General features: G+C 36.1%; 1 protein-coding gene across 3 annotated transcripts in view; it reads left to right on the top strand.

Annotated features, from left to right (window-relative positions):
* Nucleotides 1-22,048, top strand: part of TANC2 (tetratricopeptide repeat, ankyrin repeat and coiled-coil containing 2) — a 317,432-nt gene that overhangs the window by 193,623 nt on the left and 101,761 nt on the right. For all 3 annotated transcript variants that reach the window (XM_045836187.1, XM_045836186.1, XM_045836185.1), the window contains 2 exons: nucleotides 2,924-3,110; nucleotides 10,292-10,555. In XM_045836187.1, the coding sequence (XP_045692143.1) occupies nucleotides 2,924-3,110; nucleotides 10,292-10,555 (451 nt within the window). The remainder of the gene's footprint in view (nucleotides 1-2,923; nucleotides 3,111-10,291; nucleotides 10,556-22,048) is intronic.

The raw sequence follows: 22,048 nt of genomic DNA, 5'->3' as shown, positions 1-22,048 counted from the left end.
TGCAATAGGGTGCATGGACCTAGTGAGCATTATGCTAATGAAGTAAGCCCATCAGGGAAAGAAAAGTACCATGTGATTTCACTCATATGTGGAATCTAATGAACAAAATAAAGTAACAAAATACCAATAGAAACAGACTCATCGATAGAGGACAGACTGGCAGCTGTCAGACAGGAGGGAGCTTGCTGAGCTGGGTGAATAAGGTGAAGGAATTAAGTAAAAACAGCAACAACAAACCCTCATAGACCCAGACAACAGTATGGGGATTACCAGAAGGAAGGGGGGATGGAGAAGGTAGAATAGGATAAAGGGGGGATAAATGATAATGGAACAAAACTTGATGTGGTGAGCACACAATACACTGTATGAATGATGTATTACAGAATTGTATACCTGAAACCTATAAATTTTATTGACCAATGTCACCCCAATAATTTCATTAAAAAAAGAAGAAGAAAGATAGATGGCTTTGTTAAGGAAGACTCTAGAGAGTAATGATATCCTCAGACTAGCACTAGTAATGACAGCATCCAGTACAGGCAAATCAGCATTTCATTTTTCTGAAAGAGACTGAGTGTTGAAAATGATACTCTGTTCACCGTTTCTGAGGTGTTAGGATGTCCCTTATGTATTCCATCATTAGGTTTTTGCCTTGTGTATTTGTAGAACCTTTGAGAGACCAGACTGGGAGTTTCGGATCCCTCTGGAGAACACTAAGGACAATGGGAAAACAACCGAAAGGTTTTGGAAGAGTGGGGTAGCTTAGTTAGAGGTCCGTTTTAGCCTACAGCATGGAAAGTAGATAATATTGTCTTTCTTTGCCTAGCAGAATTGTCTATGTTTCATTAACTAGCCTCCTAAAATAAATATAAGGCCTGTTTTTTAATTTATAGACCATGAATAATTTTCTGCTGCTTAAACAGCTTGATCTTTAAGCTTTGTTTTTAAAGTTTTTAAAGATAACAGTCTGTGATATTTGCTTTATTTTGAAGAAAATAACTTGTAGTAAAAATAATGTGTTGTTTGGGTTAAACTCCCAATTGGCTATATTATGCATATTATTCAGTTTACTTTCTCAAGAACAGATTGTGAACCTTGTCTAAAAACAGAAATGAGTTGCTGTAGAAGTAATAAATTCACACCAAAATGAATGTGTGATTACTATAGATACATATAACTAATGGGAAAGACCCTAATATACAGTTCATTTTATCTACCCACATGTTTCTTAAATGGAGAATGAAGAGGTTAGAAATTGCCATGCCATATTTTAAATAGGGAGGATTCTGATTTAGTAAGTAGTGCGTCAGGGCTCAGTATCTATCAGTTTTGTAGGGGACTGTGTTTGTTTTGTCATTCCTTAGTTGATTCTACCGCATGCCCAGTTAAAAATCATTACTTGGTCAATATTATTTTATAAAAATCGAGAAGATTATAAAGAAATTGAACCTCCTTCCTACTCTGGAGAAAAAAATTATATAGTATAAAAGAAGTGACATAGATTTGACAGCTTGTTTTAACAAAAATCAGTTTCTAATATTGATATGATAGAAAAGATTACTTGGTTGCAGGGTTCTCAGAATGTCATTTGTGCTTGGTTGAGTTGAATGTATCTTTTATGACCTGGTTATAGCATTTAAATTAAAATCAAGTCCTGACTGTGGTGGCTCAGTTGGGTGAAGTGTCGTTCCATAAACTGAAAGGTTGTGGGTTTGATTTCAGTTCAGGGCATGTGCCTAGATTGCGAGTTTGGTCCCTCATCTGGTACCAAAGGTAAGAGAGGCAACCACGTGATTTTCTCTCACATTGGTGTTTCTCTCTCTCCCTTCCCCTCTCTAAAAATTAATATAAGATAGCATGAAATAAAATAAATAAAAATCCTGGATTCAAAACAGATGAGTACATCTAGAAATCATTTTAGTATGAGTCAACGAGCCTTAATATCCTCATATCTAGTAATCAACACATTTTTCAATCAAATATTCAATGTAAATCTTCAATTTTAACAGAGAAAATATGAAGAAAGACTATATTTAAAGAAGTTGAAAGACTTTTTATAAATTTAAGAATTAAAGATGTCAAATTTATCATCAGTTCTTCATGTAATTTTGTCATTGATCATGTATCTTTTTGAAAAGGATAGAATTTCTTTAGTATTTGAAAAATATACTTATATGCATTATGTCAGTAAGTTATTTGAGTAGAAAGAGCTAAAGAAAAGTGATTGTTATTAAATTCAGTAACCAGAATATAATATTACTAGCAATCGTTTTGGTGATTATTCCTTCTCATATAAAACTTAAAAAGGAGGTAACTTCAGGTTGTAAGAATTACTCAGAATACAAAGTGATCTTAGTCTATAATCAGTTTCTACAGAGAAATTTAGTTTTATATTAATATTGCTTGATCTATTTTATTAAACTATTAAAATAAGGCATTTTCTCTCTACATTCATGTATTGTCTCTGGACAGCCACTTGGTATCAAAAGAAACCCACTTACTTGCATTAAGACCTTATTTTTCCTCAGCTGGAGATACTTTTTTCTATTGAAAGAAAATTATTAACAAGACTGAGTTCCAAGCCTTTGGAAGTTTTATTGATTGGAAACAGCAAGATCAATTTGTGCTGATTTAAAATACTTTTTCATTAATTCATGGCAATAATAAAGAATACTTGTCACTGGAAATTTCCTAGGCAGAAAAACTGTCCACAGTCTCTGCTCATTTTAAATTTAAGTTTCACCTAATCGTAGAACACAGAATCTCTTGTCCTGGAAAACAAAACCAAATAGAATCTAATGATGTAGAAGCTATGTGTAGATTTTCTTCTTTTTTCTCATCAAAGATGTTGTTTTCCCATAGGATATATTTTACTTTAACAGCTGATCAGTTTATCATACTTACTTTCATTTCAATTTTTCAGACCTCAGCGATCACCCAGCGGATAAGTCCGTGTTCCACCCTGACTAGCAGTACTGCCTCTCCACCAGCCAGTAGCCCCTGCTCCACCCTCCCACCAGTCAGTACAAATGCAACAGCCAAGGACTGCAGCTATGGGGCTGTCACTAGTCCAACCTCCACCCTCGAAAGCAGAGATAGTGGCATCATTGGTGAGTTGGGTTTTGTGTTAATCATTTTTTGTCTTTTTTGAAAATAATTAAACACAAGCTTATAGTTTTCAAAAAGTCTGCTTTTGAGTTTGTTGAGATAATATGTATATAATGTTTCTTTTTAATGATGATAGAGGAAGAAAAAAGGTAAACAAAATGAAAGCACTCTCTCCCTGATTAACTACTTCTTTAAAAGTATTACCTGGTAAATGAAGGAGTTGATAGAAAAAATTTTTTTCTACTTCCTGTAAATTCACATCTGTCTACCAAGAGAAGTGGTTCAGGGAAAGTTCCTCTCTTACTGGGCTAGTAGCATTCATGGAGTCTCTCAGTTCTTACACTTGCTGCCTATTGTATACTTACTAATGGGAGTCAGCCAAATGGAGATGAGTGAAGTTTTGGAAAATGAAGAATCTTTTTCTAATGAAAAAGGGCAAGACATACTCTGGGCTTCATTTTTGAAAAATGAGTGAACTACATAATAATAGGTTTGGTTTATACAGATAGCATAATAGTAGTGCAAAATGACATCAATGCTTTTCTCACATTAGGAAAACTAGATGTCTTCCTTCTTTATTTTTGCTTTTGAACATCATGACTACAAAGCTCTCCCTTATTATAAAATTTTATAATTTGAATAATAAAAAAGGGTCCATAGGCACTGAATAATTCTTTGTCCCACAAAGTAATTCAGTTTCTCAAGATTTGCCACCACCAATCAGGACTTTGATAATTTTTGTTGATAGATCTTTTATTTTTGAAGAAGTTGTTTACATTGCTGTATTCATTTTTTCAGGAGTTTATTTCTCATTCTTAATTTGTCAAACAAATATATATGCCAAAGCTTTTGTTCAAAATGAATAAGCTAGTGCTGTCACCTTTGATATAGTTCCAGCTAAGCTTAAAGAAGCTTGATGTTTTAGTTAACTAGTCACCAGTAAGTGTATTATTACTTATAAATTATTTGAAATCTTGAAAATAGTGAAACCTATTACCTCCTTCTCAGAGCTGTAAAGAAGTAGCATTCCCATGTTTGGAGCCTGTTGAATTTGTTCATAGTTTATCTGGAGAAAAGGGATATATTTCTGGGATATATAAGTAAATCTTAGCCAACTCTGACTTGGGACCTAATGATAAAAACTTCTGTTGGGACACAAAACAAAACAAAACAAATCTATGAAAGGCAAGAAGTTAAATAACATATTTTAACATGTAGTAGACACGTTTTGCAGGAAACAGGAGTTCCCATTTAGATTCTATTCAGGGTTTCAGTCTACTGATCCTAGCACCTGTGTGAACTCCACGCTTTTCACCAATAGTTACAAAGCCAGCTGAATCATCACAACTGTACACCAAATGAAATTATATTTCAGTCAAATTTTATGAAAGTTTGCAGAAATTAGAATATGAAGAATATACATAGAGATATACACACATAATATAACTGAACACATTTAGAAATTATAATTATAAAATATGCTATGGAATCTATCAAAGTCTCTTTGGGGTGGTGTAGCATTATGTTTGGTGATAAAAAGTTTAGGAACCATTGGGCTATTTATGACTGAAAGACTGAATATATGAAATGAATTTTTAGTTCAAGTGAATAGTTTTGACTACATACAAAAATAATATAACTTAATATGACTTGAACATTTCAGTTAGCTTTAAGAATACCTAGCCCATGGTTCTCACTATTTTCACCAACAGGACTGCCTTAGTGCAGATTCCTTAGAAAATAGAATCTGAGACAAAAGGTTATGTACTAACACTTTATTAAGGAAGTACAAACCAGGGAAGGAAGAGTGAATGAAAGGGGAAAGGAGAGCAAATACAAAGAAAGGAATTTCAGAGGTGATTATGTGATTCTGCTGAAAATCTTGAGAGAGACCATATGTTTCTGAACCGTGGAAGGAGAAATTAGAAGGGTAGTTCTGCTACTTCCCTTCTCATACTTGTGTGCCAGCCCTAATAGAGCATTATTTTCCCCACTCTTCTTTTTGCATGAATCCAGTAGCCCTACTGCATCTTATGTCTCCGTGACAATAAGGAAGTCTGGGGTCAGAGGAGAGAGGCTATGTACAGCAGTGCACAGGCACTGGGTGACTTGTACCCCTAATCACCACAAAGGGCTGGGAGCAGCCTGCAGGGATATTAATAACAGGGACCCAGCTTCAACCTATGGGAATGATTCACATCATTCCTAGGACCACTGTAGCCAGACAATCAACAGGCAGGTGAATATATCCAGGGTGGCAACTTCATTACTATTCAACCCTTGCACCACGTAGATAATACTACTCTTTTTTTGTATCCAGTCGCATTTGGCAACATGATGCTGTGATACTGTCAGGTCTGTTCTGAGAAGAGAGGTCCAAATCCAGTCCTGCAAGAAGGTGGCCAGTTGCACTCTCTGAAAAAGCCTTAAGAGGGTTAATTAAAAAAGATTAAGTCCCTGCTGCTTCTGCTAGTGTTTAGTATTTCCTTCCTTCTCCCATTTCAGGAAAAAGAATATCAAAATAGATTTTATAACAAAAAATGATGACCTATAAAGGAAGGTCATTTCATAATGATAAATGGGTCATTTCATTAAGAAGAAATACATCCCTAAGTGTTTATGTACCTAATAACAGAGCTTCATAATAGGGGATATCCACAAACATAGCCAGAGATTTCAACAGTCAGCTCTCAGTAATTGGTAGCACAGGTAGGAAATCAGTTAGCATATAGAAGACCTAAATACTTCCATAGCGACTTGTCCTAATTGTTATTTATAGGACAGTCCACCCTACAAGAATGGAGAACAGATTCTTTTCCTTTTAAAGTATATTTTATTGATTATGCTATTACCGTTTTCCCAATTTTTTTCTCTCCTTTATCACCCTCTGCCCTGTACTCCCTCACCTTCCCACATTCTCCTCTCACTTAGTTCATGTTCATGGGTTGTACATATAAATTCTTTGGCTTCTCCATTTCCTATCCCATTCTTAACCTCTCCCCTTCTACTTTATGCCTACCAATTATGCTTCTTATTCCCTCTACCTTCTCCCCTATTCTTCTCCTCCTTCTCTCCTTCCCCACTGAACACCCTCCACGTGGTCTCCATTTCTCTGGTTCTGTTCCTGTTCTAGTTGTTTGCTTAGGGGTTTTTTTGTTGTTGTTGCTTTTTGGTTTTTTTTAGGCTCAGCTATTGATAGTTGAGTTTGATGCCATTTTACTGTTCATAGTTTTTGATCTTCTATATCTTAAATAAATCCTTTAACATTTCATATAGCAAGGGCTGGGCGATGATGAACTTTAACTTCACCTTATCTGAGAAGCACTTTATCTGCCCTTCCATTCTACATGATAACTTTGCTGGATAGAGTAATCTTAGATGTAAGTCCTTGCCTTTCATGACTTCAAATACTTCTTTCCAGCCCCTCCAGAACCCTGTAAGGTTCCTTTTGAAAAAATCAGCTGACAGTCTTATGGGCATTCCTTTGTAGGTAACTCTCCTTTTCTCTTGCTGCTTTTAAGATTCTCTCCTTATCTTTTAGTCTTGGGTAATTTAACTAAGATGTGCTTTGGTGTGTTCCTCCTTGGGTCCAATTTCTTTGGGATTCTCTGGGCTTCCTGGACTTTCTGGAAGTCTATTTCCTTTGCCAGATTGAGGAAGTTTTCCTTCATTATTTGTTCAAATAAGTTTTCAACTTCTTGCTCTTGTTCTTCTCCTTCTGGCACCCCTATGATTCTGATGTTAGAGCGCTTAAAGTTGTCCCAGCAGTTGCTAAGCCTCTCCTCATTTTTTCAAATTCTTGTTTCTTCATTCTGTTGTGGTAGGATGTTTATTTCTTCCTTTGGTTCGAAATTGTTGATTTGAGTCCCAGTTTCCTTCCTTCCCTTCACTGTTGGCTCCCCATATATTTTGCTTTATCTCACTTTGGGTAGCCTTCATTTCTTCCTTCATTGTGCAACTGAGTTCAATCAGTTATGTGAGCATCCTGATTACCAGTGTTTTGAACTCTGCATCTCATGGGTTGCCTATTTCCCCATCTCTTAGTTATTTTTCTGGAGCTTTGATCTGTTCTTCCATTTGAGCCGTATTTCTTTGTCTGGGCACACCTGTTATGTGTAAGGGGGAGGAGCCTTAGGTATTCACCAGGGCAGGGCAACTCTCTCTGCTGTGGTGTGGTGCTGTCTGTGGGGGAGGGGTCCAAGAGGGAACAGTGCTGCTTGGTTGCTTGCTCAGCTCTCGACCTACTTTCAGTCACTTCCCTTGCTTCCCACAAGCAAATTCGACCCTTTCAGGTGCTGATTCCTGGGTGGTTGAGTTTGGGTATGTTCTAGGACTCTGTGGCCCTCTCCAGTGGACCCTTCTGTGAGACTAGGAGTTTCTTCCACCACCACAACTCCCACAGATTTTTACAGCTAGAGATTTTGAGACTTTAGTTTCCTGGGCTGGAACCCTGGGTTGCAAGGTCTGTCTCATTCCCAGTTGTTTCTCCCAGCTTATCTGCATGAGAATGTGGGACTGCCCTGTCAGCCAGCAGCCACCTTGCCCACCAGGTCAACCACCTTGCCATGCAGCCTCTCTGCTTTTGCTGCCTGTCTCTGTCCCTCCTACCAGTCTGGATAAATGTTTCCTCTTTCACTCCTTGGTTGGTGGACTTCCATGCAGTTTGATTTTCTGGCAGTTCTGGTTGTATTTTGTTGTTAAATTAGTTGTTATCCTTCTTTTGGTTGTGAGAGGAAGCAAAGCATTTCTATCTATGCCTCATCTTGGCCAAAACTCAGGAAATGTCAAAAACAGATTCTTTCTGAGTGTACACAGAAGATTCACCAAGATAGACCATATTCTGATCCTTAAAACGTCTCAATAAATTTAAATGTATTCAAACCACAAAAACTGTGTTCTCTGACTATAGTGTGATTAAACTAGAAACAAATAATAGAAAAAAATATCAGACAGTTTCAGAAATACTTGGAAATTAGGTACATTTCTAAATAACATCAAAAAACACAGTGGAAATATTTTAAATTAAATGGTAAAACAAAAATTTGTGGAATACAGCTAAAAAAGTGCTTAAAAGGAAATTTATAGCATTATGTGCTTACTTTAGAAAAATTAATGAACTAAATTTCCACCTGAAAATAGAAAAAAAAAGAAATTTAAACTAAAGTAAACAGAAAGGAGGAAATAATAAAAAGCAAAAGTCAGTGAAATAGAAAACAGTAGAGAAAAATCAATGAAACTGAGAGCTGTTTCTTACTGAAAAAATCAGTAAGCCATGTTAACCTCTAGCCATGTTAATCAGGAAAAAAATGAAGATATAAATTACCAATATCAGGAATGAAAGAGGGATATCACTACAGACACCAAAGGCATTAAAAGGATAATAAACGAACAACTTTTTCATGAAAACTTTATGCCAATAAATTTGACAATTAAGATATAATGAACAAACTCCCTGAAAATTAAACTACCAAAGCTCATTTGAGAAAGAGATAACCTGAATAGCTTTTTAGCTATTAAATACAAATTGAACTTGTTTTGCCTTGACAGACAAATTCTACCAAACATTTAAGGAAGAAATAATACCATTTCTACACAAACTGCTCTAGGAATTTGAAGTGAACAGAAAACTATGAGGCCAGCATTACCCTGAGACCAAACTAAACAAAGACATTACATGTTAAGTAAACTAAGACTGATGGCTGTTATGAACATAGACCTAAAAGTTCTTAACAAAATGCTAACAATTTGAATCTAGCAATATATATTATAAAGAGGATAATACAGACAATATATAAAAAGGATAATTCATGACTGAGTTGGGGACCAGTGGCATTTTGTGAACATAATGGTGACTGCCCACTCTGATGGAGTTGACAGGGAGATATTGCCGTGGAATTGGTCATCTAATGTCAGTGAGGATACAGAGACCACTTGGCAGCACTTAACTCTCAGATGCAAGGAAGACATATTATCATAAAGAGCTGCAAGGCTAGAAGGCAACCAGGATGTCTTCCTTTGTAATTCATCTTTTCCCTTGTTACTACAAAGTCCAGAACTCCATTTAAATTTCCGAAGAGAAAACTTCACTAAAAGGAATCATGGAAATTAACTCATGAACTTAGGTTTCTTCTTTTAACTATAAGTAAATATATTTAAAATTTAAGAAGAGGCCCTGGCCATGTGACTCAGTTGGTTGGAGTGTTGTTCTGTGACCCAAAAGGTTGAAGGTTGTCAGTTTGATTCCCGGTCAGGGCACATGCCTGGGTTTTGGGTTTGATGCTCAGTAGTCCAGTACACATATGAGAGGTGACTGATCTGTGTCTGTCTCTGTCTCTGTCTCTGTCTCTCTCTCTCTTTCTCTAAAAACAAAAAATAAATAAATAAAAATAAAATGTAAAAAGAGAATATGAACTACCATATAATAACTCTCCTGGTATGACATTTTATTCTTGCTTTATAATTATTGCTAAGATTTTTATAATCTAGATTTTAATATATTGAATCCTTCCATTTCTAGAGTTTATGAAAATTTTCCTGTTTATAATTCCTGTTTATAATTAGTGGTAAGACTCAATAAAGTTTTAGAAGCCTTTTCAGTTTTTGTTTGATTTCACTAAAGGACTAGATAGGATTAGAGCTACAGTTAAGTGTACAAACAAGAAAGCCTTGTGTTGCTTCCTTATTTGGACAAAATCTTTCTCCTCTGTTAGCTTCTACTTGGGGCTGTTTCTTTTTTCTAATTCTTTGCTATGCATAAAGGGCCAGGATTAAATTTAAATGAGAGAAAACATAGGATAAAAAGAGTATAACTATAAAGATCTTTTTGAGACCTCTGGAGCACTCCAGTAATTCATGAAAATTATATAAATTCCCTTTTGATGAAACTCTGAAATTTTTCGCATTGATAGGCCCTTGTAAGTCCTTTAGCACTGATATATGCATTTGTTTGCTTTATTTAAATAGAGTTAAGGTAAAAATAAGAAAGGTGAAAGATACTTAGATTTTGGGTTCAATTATTTAAAGTTCATGGTGGAAATGAAAATTTCATAAGTAACTTTTTGAAAACAATGTTACTAATATTCTCATTATCTAGTCTTGAATTTGGATAGTATTAAACAGATTAATCTCCAGAGATTGTTTATTTTTTTTAATTTGCTTTACTCTTTTTTTTTCTTTTTCCTAGCTACGTTGACAAGCTATTCTGAAAATGTAGAACGCACAAAATACGTTGGGGAAAGCAGTAAAGAATTAGGATCTGGAGGAAACCTAAAACCTTGGCAGTCTCAAAAATCCAGCATGGATTCCTGTTTATACCGAGTAGATGAAAACATGACGGCTTCCACCTATAGTCTGAACAAGATCCCAGAGAGGAATTTGGAAACAGTTTTATCACAATCAGTACAGTCTATTCCTCTGTATCTAATGCCGCGACCAAATTCAGTAGCAGGTAAGGTTTGTTTGTTTTTCTTAATGACCATTTTACTGGCATATATAGAAATGAAACTAAATTATGTTCTAACAGTACTTAAATTTTCCATCATCTTTGACTAAGCTGCTCTTTTGTATTTGGGTAACATACACATGTGTATCTTTTTGAACGTGGGGGAAGCCTCATGTTCCTTGAGTGATAAATTGTTTAGTTTTCCTAAAATACATAAAAGCACATATAAAATCAGAAACAGAGGAGTTCCAGCCAAGATGGAGGCATAGGTAGAAACCTGATATGTCATAGGTAGGCATATCAACTTCCTCATATAACCAAAAGGAGGAAAACAACCAAACTAAAACAATAAACAACCAGAAGTGTCAGAAAATAGAACTACATGGAACTCTGACAATCAAGAAGTTAAAGAAACATTCACCCAGACCAGTAGGAGGGGCGGAGATGGGAGACAAGCAGCCAAGCAGAGAGGACACACGGCAAGGCAGCAGACCATGAGGACCAGGCGGGGCTGGCTGAGATGACTTGCAGTGAGGCAGCAGACTATGAGGGGTGAGGCAGGGCTGGCTGAACAGGAAACTAAAGACTCAGACTTAGCTGTAAACTACTACAGGGGATGCCACGGCGGGAGAAACTCCTAGTTTCACACAAGTGAGTTCATTAGCAAGTGGGGCTAGAGTGGAGCAAGCATGCGGCATTGTTCCCTCTTGGACCCCTCCCCCACAGACAGCACCACACCACAGCAGAGTGAGTTGCCCTGCCCTGGTGAATACCTAAGGCTCCTCCCTCTTACACATAACAGGTACGCCCAGACAAAGAAATGTGGCTCAAATGGAAGAACAGATCAAAGCTCCAGAAAAATAACTAAGAGATGGGGAAATAGGCAACCCATGAGATGCAGAGTTCAAAACACTGGTAATCAGGATGCTCACATAACTGATTGAACTCAGTTGCACAATGAAGGAAGAAATGAAGGCTACCCAAAGTGAGATAAAGCAAAATATATGGGGAGCCAACAGTGAAGGGAAGGAAGGAAACTGGGACTCAAATCAACAATTTCGAACCAAAGGAAGAAATAAACATCCTACCACAACAGAATGAAGAAACAAGAATTTGAAAAAATGAGGAGAGGCTTAGCAACTGCTGGGACAACTTTAAGCGCTCTAACATCAGAATCATAGGGGGTGCCAGAAGGAGAAGAACAAGAGTAAGAAGTTGAAAACTTATTTGAACAAATAATGAAGGAAAACTTCCTCAATCTGGCAAAGGAAATAGACTTCCAGAAAGTCCAGGAAGCCCAGAGAATCCCAAAGAAATTGGACCCAAGGAGGAACACACCAAAGCACATCTTAGTTAAATTACCCAAGACTAAAAGATAAGGAGAGAATCTTAAAAGCAGCAAGAGAAAAGGAGAGTTACCTACAAAGGAATGCCCATAAGACTGTCAGCTGATTTTTTCAAAAGAAACCTTACAGGGTTCTGGAGGGGCTGGAAAGAAGTATTTGAAGTCATGAAAGGCAAGGACTTACATCCAAGATTACTCTATCCAGCAAAGTTATCATGTAGAATGGAAGGGCAGATAAAGTGCTTCTCAGATAAGGTGAAGTTAAAGTAGTTCATCATCACCCAGCCCTTGCTATATGAAATGTTAAAGGACTTATTTAAGATACAGAAGATCAAAAACTATGAACAGTAAAATGGCATCAAACTCAACTATCAATAACTGAGCCTTATTAAAAAAACAAAACCCTAAGCAAACAACTAGAACAGGAACAGAACCAGAGAAATGGAGATCACGTGGAGGGTTTTCAGTGGGGAAGGAGAGGAGGGGGAGAATAGGGGAGAAGGTAGAGGGAATAAGAAGCATAATTGGTAGGCATAAAGTAGAAGGGGAGAGGTTAAGAATGGGATAGGAAACAGAAGTCAAAGAACTTATATGTACAGCCCATTGACATGAACTAAGCAGGGGAATGCTAGAGGGTTATGGAGTGTAGGGCAGGGCGGGTAAAGGGGACAAAAAATGGGAAAACTGTAATAGCATAGTCAATATTATACATTCCTAATTATTTGAGGCAAAAAAAAAACCCAGAACCTATAAAGTAAATTGTCAAACTTCTAAAAATCTTTTTTCTCACATCAAAGGTGTTTGAAGGGTTTTCATTTTGAAATTTTAAAGTTTTTTAAAAAAGTAATTGAATTGATTTGTATTTCAGTAGAATTTGTATTATTGGAAATCATCCTCCATAGTTTGAGAGAGTGGCAGCCAGGCAAGAATTCAACTTCCCCATTCTAGAGCTCACTGTTTTCACAATACCGTGGTTGTCTTATCATGAAGGAATTACCAGGTGTCTACATTACTGAAGAATAACTTAAAAACACCACTAGCCACTTCAGTCATAAAGGAATGATTCCGAAGTTTAAGTGGCTGGAATATGGAGCCATTATTCTTAAGCAGCTGTTTAGACTAAAGATATATTTTATACAGCTAAGTTACTGTTTAGTAATTCAGACGAGGAGCTTTTGCAGAATACAAGGGAATTCTGGCATTTTCAGAACGTCTCATCATTTGGACTTTGTCCATACTACAAAATCAAAGTTACATTTGTCTTTAATTGCCTGATGAATGCCTGGATAGGTTTATTTCCTTGACACAAGGTAATACATGACTTACTGTAGTCAAGAGCTCTTATTTACCAAAATGTGATTATTTATGTTATACAGGTAATAGTGTAATGCTTCTTGCCTTTCCCATTTCCCTTCCATACCTTTTCTAAACCATTACTCTTTGTTCTATCCCCTGGGAGACTGTCAGCATCTACACATCTACCATCAGATGCAATTAGGGGGAGAAGGGATCATCTGGAAAATCAGTAACTAAGAAGATTTTCCTATTAATTCTTCAAGATTATTTACTCTTCTATAATGATGGAATATTTTCTCTTCTAGGTATTTTTTTATGTTGAACCTTAACTATAATGTCATAGTAGAATCTTAGAATGCTGTAGCTTATGAGAAAGACATGAGGTAAAAAACCCAATAGGATTTATACAAATGAAAGTATATGTTGTTACAAAGATATTCACAAATGATTGTAGCAAATCTATTTATAATAGTTAAAAATGGCAAAAATCCCAAATGTCCATCAACAGGTGATTGGATAAAATTATAGTATATCCTTACACTGAATACTACCCAGCAGCAAAAAAGAAATGAGCTATTGATGCTGCAGTAACACATACAAATCTCAAGTAGTTACACTTAGTAAAAGAAGCCAGATTTTTAAAAAAGAACATATATTATATGATTTTATTTATATAAAATCCTATAAAATGCAAATATTCTAGGTGATACCTGCATGTGCAGATATCACTTACCTTCTTTGTGTTATTCTGTGGGAGTTGGGGCTCAGGGAACTGGCAGAAATGTTGAACCCTTTGCTACTGCTATTCCTCTGAGTAACAAACTGTCTTTCATCTCTGATGTACCTGTCACATGTCTTTCTGTATCCAGACCTGTTAGCTTAGATGTAGGATGAAATATCAGATCCTTCACAGTTCTCGATAGTGAGCTACCACCATACCCATACCTACAAAATTAAAAGTAATGGCAGTGCCAGTGTTGTTGAGGATGTGATGCAATTGAAATTATCATACATTACTGATGGGAATATATTAATAAATTGGTATACCACTTTATAAAGCTGCTTGGCAAGATCTATTAAAGGCATATAAAGGTATATATGCATGTTACCTAAAACCTAGCAATTTTACTCCTATATAGAATGCCCATCAAAAATAAGTCTTCTTGTTCACTGAAGAACAAATAATAAGGATGTTCATATCAGTTTTATTCATAATTCCAAAAAGCTGAAAATCAACTATCCATCAACAGTAGACTGGTTAAATAAATTGTATACAATGAAAAGAATGTAATATTGCTACAGACAACATTATGGAGTATATATACTGTATGGAGTATGTATATAAAGTTTAGGAAAACAGACAAACCTATGGCACCTATGTGGTGTGGTGTGGTATGGTATGGTATGGTATGGTATGGTGGTAGAACTAAAGTAGTGGTTACCTTTGGTGGGAATATCAATTAAGGGAGCCATCTATATTTTGATCTGAATGGTTGGTGCCTGGGTATGTCTGTGTGTACATACAAATTTATTGAGCTATACACGTAAGATTTATATACTTCATATATGTAAATCTTATCTCAATTTAAAATATATATGAAGTATATTTAAACCCCTGTCTTTCTAGAAGAGTTTAATTACCTTTAGCTTTGGTTTAGAAATAGCAGTCTTAGGCTACATAACTATTATTTTTAAATAAGTACCCCTTGTTTAAGTCCTCACCCAAGAACATTTTTTTCATTGCTTTTAGAGAGGAAAGGGAGAGAGAGAGAAATGTCAACGCAAGAAAAAAGTATTGATTTGTTGCTTTCTGTACATGCCCAAACCAGGGATTGGGGATTAAGGATGGAACCTGCAACCTAGGTATGTGCCCTGACCAGGAATCGAACCTGTAAACTTTTGGTTCCAGGATGACCCTCCAACCAACAGAGCCACAGTGGCCAGGGCAGTACCTACTTTTAGTGTTGATTAAAAACAACCTAACAAGGCCCTAGCCGGGTAGATCAGTTGGTTAGAGCACCCAGATTCAGGTTCAGTCCTTGGTCAGGGCACATCCAGATTCAGGTTCAGTCCTTGGTCAGTCCTTGGTCAGAGCATCCAGATTCAGGTTCAGTCCTTGGTCAGCCAATGAATGCATAAATAAGTGGAACAGCAAATCTGTGTTTCTCTCTTGCGCTCTCTCTTTCTCTCCCTCCTTCCCTCCCTCCCTCCTTTTCCTCCTCAGGTCTGTGGTAGCAGCAGTCTCTGTGAAATTTTTTATTCAAAATCAAATATTTTGAGCCATGTTTTACATAACTTAAAATTCACCCATTTTAAGTAACTCACCCAATTCAGTAATTTTTAGTATATTTACTGTTATACAACCTTCACCGTGAATCTGTTTTAGAACATTTTTATCATCCCAATAAGATTCCTATTTCTATTAAACGTTAATTTGATTCCTGCCCCTAGCTCCAGGCAAACACTAATCTACTTTCTATCCCTATAGATTTACCTTCTTTGGACATTTTATTTAAATGGAGTCATACAGTATGTGGTCTCTTGTGTCTGGCATGTCTTTGAGGTTGATCCACGTATCAGAAGTTTGTTCCTTTTAATTACAAATAGTATTCTATTTTATAGCTGATGTTACCACATTTTATCTATCCATTCACCAGTTGTTGGACATTTAGGTTTTTATAATTTTTTATTATTGTGAATAGTACTGCTATGAACATTTATGTGCAGTGCTTTGGGTAGGCATATGTTCTTATTTCTCTAGGATAGAGACCTAGAAGTGGAACTGATAGATCATAGGGTAAACTTATGTTTAACTTTTTAAGAAGCTACCAAACTGTTTTCCAAAGTTGCTAAACCATTTTATATTTCCAGTAACAGTATGGGGATTCTTGTTCCTCCACAACTTCTCAACCATTTATTATTATTTTATCCCTAATTATGGTTGAAATGCTATTGTGTTGTGATTTTAATTTTTATTTTTCTAGTGAATAATGATTTGAGCTCATTTTATATACTTTTTAGCTATTCATATATCTTTAGTAATATATCTGCTCAGACCTTTTGCACATTTTTTATTGGATTGTTTGTCTTATCATTGAGTTGTGTAATAACTTGTATGTTCTGTATACAAATTTTTATCAGAGGTGTGTTTGCAAAATGTTTTCTCTTAGTCTATTGCTTATTATTTTGTTTCTTACTGCTGTGTTTTGGAGCACAAAAATTTTGAGGACATCAATTTTATCAAATTTTTCTGTTATGGACTGTGCTTTTGATGATGTCGTTATCTTTTTGAATAGAAAGTATACTGTTTATATCAAATATTATAAAACAATGATTTTTCTTTGCTACTGGAGTTTAACTCAAGTATTGGAAAGGATTTCCTGTACACACTGAAATGTTTTTTTCCCTCTTCTTTTTTTCTCTCCTGTCCCTCCCCCATATTAGAAAAAGATAAGGGGGGATAATGTTAGCTTGAATTATTATGCTATAGAACTAAATTACTGATTATTTTTCACCCATCACAGTGGTTACCCTGTAACATTGACCTTTCTGGCTAACAGAGATTTTCAGATTCTTAAGCAGTACTAGTAATGCTTCTTCAGAGGACATAAGGGTGGAAGCTCAAGTCACCATCAGAAGCCAGATAGATCTATCTCAGAAAACAAGATTTTATTCTCTCAGCATAGTACACATTGACTGTGTTGAACAAAATACTTCATCAGATAATTATTTCTTGTTAGTGTTGAATGTAATATAAACAGACCTGCTGTTGCCTACAACACAGGTCATAGGTCAGGGAATGGTTTGTACTGGGTTGTTTTCTGTGTCTGGAAACCATGGTTTCAGTGTCCTCACAAAGAGGCAGGAGAGTGAGCTGCAAACCAAATGACTGTTATTTTCACAATTGAATATATTGTAGGTTGAAACTATTTCCTGGATGTAGAGAAATAAATTACTTTCACAGGGAATTTCTCTGCTAACAGTATAATGTATGTAAATATTTGGTAAGACCGTCATCTCTGGTAGCTTAAATGATACCTAAATCATCTTTTAAAATAAATTTTCTTAGCTCAAGAGGGTCCCCTCTTCTCATTTTAGCTCTAGATATACATATTTTCCTTTACTTCTAGTGTCTACATAGAAGTGGTTTCCCCAAACTGGGGGAAGATCAAATACTCAAATCTCCTTGGTTAACAGGAATAAATAGGATATTCTATATGAGATGAGCTTGAAATGGGGAGGGGGAGGGGAATCTAGTATATTTATACCTATTAAATTGTTCTAGGCATATGCACAGCCAGAGGTGGGGAGCGGGTGGAGAGTGATGAATGCCAATAATAGAAGGCCTTGTTAAAATCCAGCTTTGAAATTTCCCCTTTAAAAAAAAACTTTATCTCAATATGAGTAATATAATTATTTATTTTAGAGACCAAATAATGTTGAATAATGATGTGAAAATACCATTTACATCATTTTTTAAACAACCTGGGGGAATAATTGTTTAAGTGGTCCTTGCTATGTTGTAGACTGCTCCCCACTTGGGGAAGCGAAGCACCCTCTTTTTTAAAATTTTATTTATTTATTTTAAGAGAGGGGGGAAGGGAGGGAGAAAGAGGAAGAGAGAAACTTCAATGTGTAGGGAACATCTATCTTGCACACCCCGACCCAGCCAGGGACCTGGCCGGCAACCCAGGCATGTGCCCAGATTGGGAATTGAACTGGTGACCTTTCGGTCTGCAGGACAATGCCCAGCCCACTGGGTCACGCCAGTCAGGGGAAGAGGCACCCTCTTTTTGCCTGAGCTCCTTGGCATATTTATAGGGCCACATTGAGCAGGACCAGGAAGTTGTCAAGGAATTCTTTACAATCCCTGTGGCTGTTACTGGACTGAACTCTTAAAAACTAAAATTGTTTGTATTATTCCATAAGACCCTTGATTTTAAAAAGAATGGAAAGGACACATGGCTTTTATAACACTTTGGCTTTTATAATACTTTGATTTGCAGGGAATGGATCAGCAAATATGCAAATGTTTATGTTGATTTATTTTTTTAAAAAATGTTCTGACCTTTTAATTCAACATAAATAGAAAAAAATTACATGTAATAAAGTTTTTAAAACAATTGTGTACTTTTCACTATTAAAACAAGTTTGACTATTAAAAGTATAAATATATTGGTCTATTAGATTTAGCTGTATACTTTTAGAAACATAAAGACTCAAATAGGTAAAGTCTTATAGTTAAATATACCAGTAAAAAATTCCATGTAACACATATTTACTGGCAACAAAAATTTTCAACTAAAATGACAAAGTCATTAAAGATGAGTTTTGGCTTGTGTTTTTCCTAAATTAACTCAGTTTTCCAAATATAAATTTAGATGTTTATATACCTTTAAATTAAAATTCTAAAATATCAAAGAATTAAAACTGTGTGTTTTCAAAATTGAATCACTATTGTGTATTTATTTTTAAGCCTATTATTGTTAGAAGAAAGTAGAGAACCCACCCTGGCTGGTGTGGCTCAGTGAATTGAGTGTGGGCCTGTGAACCAAAGAGTCACTGGTTCGATTCCCAGCCAGGGCACATGCCTGGGTTATAGGCCAGACCCCCAATTGGGGGTGTGCAAGGGGCAACCACACATTGATGTTTCTCTCCCTCTTTTTCTCCTTTCTTTCCCCTCTCTCTAAAAAATAAATAAATAAATTCTTTAAAAAAAAAAAGAAAGTAGAGAGAACACTTGTGGACTTGCGGTTGCATGGCAGAAATTATCAGAGTAGGCTGTCTATGGTCATCCTTGATGTCTTAAAATGAGATTGGCAGTGAATTGGAGGGATGTGGGAAGCAGGAAATGTTTGCTTGCAACAGCTGTCCTCTGTGCTTTGTGTGAAAATGAGGAGTTTATCATGGAAACATACAGGAGAAGTCAGTTAAAATATAAACTCTCACCATCTACTTGTTAATGTTTGGAGCTGCACATTTTCCTAAGAGAAGGATCTTAAGAATCAGGTAATGCAAAATGGGAATCCTGGGGGATTTAAATTAATTCAATCAGAAACTGTATCGAGGATTTTACAAAAAATCAAAAGTGGGCTTTTCAGTAGTTAGAATGTTGGCTTGATGAATCTAAAGGTCTAAGGACAGCAGAGTGGCTTCTTGCCCAGGCTGTAGCTCTGACAGAGTGTCATTCCAGGCTCCCTTCTCAGATCAGCCAGAATGACAATTGTCCTACTAAAATCTGTTTGCATTAGTGGCAACTAATATAAGAATAGACAATTCAGACTAGTTTCAAACTCAATATAGAGTTGCCTCTGGAATGTTTTGTGCTAAATATTGTCTGCTGGGTTTTTTTCTACCCACTTGTGTATTAAATTACTTTGACTTCAAAAAAGTGTCAGTTAAATGTTCTATAAGTGAGTCAGCTGTTCCAATCTCATGAAATCTCAAAAATAATATGCTCACTTTTTCTACTTCTTCCTTCTTTGACAACAAAGCTTTTTAATGACATAGATTTTATGGGTTTACTTTTAAATCATTTCCTTTTTGTATAAAATTCTTATTGCACATTTGGTTTTTCGTATTTCTTCATTTCCCCTCAATTTACCAGATTATCTCTTCTAAGTGTATCTGCAAAGTGTTCATTAAATAGTGTAGTATCAATTTAGCTTGATGGGATTATCTCACATTTACCAGTACAATTTACAGCAGGAGCAGCACCATAAGGTTCGGGAATATATGTGTCCATATAGATCTCTCATCGGTGTTTGTGTGGGGTGATGATGTGCAAGGCATTACTGCTATAGCTACTTCCTCCATCACTAGCTTTCAAATAACAAAACCTAATTTGTTACTGGTTGATTGTTTAAATGTAGCCAAAAACAAAGCATATGTTAAGTACAATTTTTTAGTCATTACACTAGCATTTATTGAGCATGTACTATATATATACTAGGTGCTGTTTAAAGCACTTGAAAATCATTAATAAACAAAGATGGTCGCCTTCATTGAGCTTACATTATAGTCATTGTGTTGTATATTACTGTATCATTCTGCCTACTATTAATGAAATATATTTTCTTCTTATTAAAGCATATCAAACCATTTTAGTAAAAGAAGTCTGCTAGTACCTTGCTTTAAATTATATAATGTGTCATTAATATTGCCATAATGGCAACCAAATCATTCATCCAGTTGTTGAGGTTTTATTTGAATTTTGTTTTAATGTGAATGAAGACTCATTGTCATTGATCTTCTTTTCTTGTTACTCTGTTCTTATCAGTTTAAAAAGTATTTTATAAGAACTTTCCTTATTTAAAAAACAAACAAACAAATTTGGGCTGTAGCCCTGTGGCTTAGTTGGCTGGAGCATCATCCATGCACCAAAAGGTTGCACATTCGATTCCCCATCAGGGCACATATCTAGGCGTGCATGGGAGGCAACCAGTCTATGTTTTTCTCTCACATCCATGTTTCTCTCTCTTTCCTTTCCCTTTCTCTCCCCTGTCCCTCCTTTTCTTCTCTCCCTCTCCTCCCCACTCTCTCTAAAATCAGTTTTTAAAAGCATACCCTCAGGTGAAGATTAAAGAAAAAAATGGGGCTTTATTCTTTTGTTTCTTACTGTGGAAAACAGTTGAAGTGCAGAGATGTATAAGTCTGTGGCATGCAGGGTGCCTTCACTTTGCATTAGCAAGGTCTTTTTCCCATTGCCCAAGTTTGATTACTGCCCTTCAAAGCCATAAACAACAGGGAATTGAGGGGAAGTAGCAAAAATGAGTAAGGAATGGAAAAATAAGCCTTTTAAGGAACAATTAGATCTGTTTAGCTTTAAAAGGAGGAGATGGGTACAATGTAAGTAGCACTCACTGGATTGAGATCACTGGTTTCAAGGGCTGGCTCGACTGTGAATGAGTGATTCACTTTAAACAGGTCACTCTACTAATCTGTTAAATAAGGGAACTGACTAGTTTGATGCGACAGACTTTTTAAAAAGACCAGCTAGTATTTTAAGCTTTGCAGGCCAATGGCCTCTGTCACTACTACTCAACTCCGTTGTAAATGACTGCTTAAACAAACAGCCAAAACTATGTTCCAGTAAAACTTTACTTACAGAAATAGGCAGCAAACCAGATTTCACCTACTGGCCCCAGTGTGCTGACCTCTAGAGAGACTAGATGACCTTTAAGATTTCTTTCACATTTGCATTCTGTGATAATACTTTGTTATCAACATCATAGAAGGGACTGCAGCTCAGTTGTTATCTATGCTATGCCCATCATGGGCCAGCCTGGAGACAGAAACCATTCAAGTCATACAAGTATTGTAACAGGAAATTTGACATAAAGAATTATCTAGATTTTAAATTACTGAAAGGTCAAAGAGAACCCAGGTATCATAGATTTAGCAACTGCAGGAAGCAGCTGCCACCTCTGAGTTTGTGGAACAGGAGAAGAGGTTGAGGTTGTTAAACCAGAGATTGGAGGAATAACCCCACAAAGTTGAAACTCAGATGTCTGTGAACTGAGGCTAATATTTCTGAGCTCCAAGGAAGGCTCTGTACAGATGGGATCTCTGAGAACACATATTTTTTTTTTAAGTAGCTACACACATATGGATACAAAACCAAACAAAAGAAAACAGGCTTTGGGTAAAGCAGGAGGGATTATATTAAACATAAGAAAACACTAATTCATAGAACCACATTAGAATACAGTGGGAATAGTGTAAGGGTCATTGTCCACAGTGTTTTTAAATAAAAGATTAGATAGTTATCTATTCTGGATAGTTTTCATTTCAGAGTGCACAGTTCAAGGTTGTCTTTATTCCTCTGATACTCTCTACCAACCTCTGGTATGTAATGT

This window comes from Phyllostomus hastatus, unplaced genomic scaffold, assembly GCF_019186645.2.
Source record: "Phyllostomus hastatus isolate PE091 unplaced genomic scaffold, TTU_PhHast_1.1 phas_contig_210, whole genome shotgun sequence".
Taxonomy (NCBI): Eukaryota; Metazoa; Chordata; class Mammalia; order Chiroptera; family Phyllostomidae; genus Phyllostomus; species Phyllostomus hastatus.
Note: the sequence above shows the minus strand (reverse complement) of the source record. Positions and strands in the feature narration are given on the sequence as shown.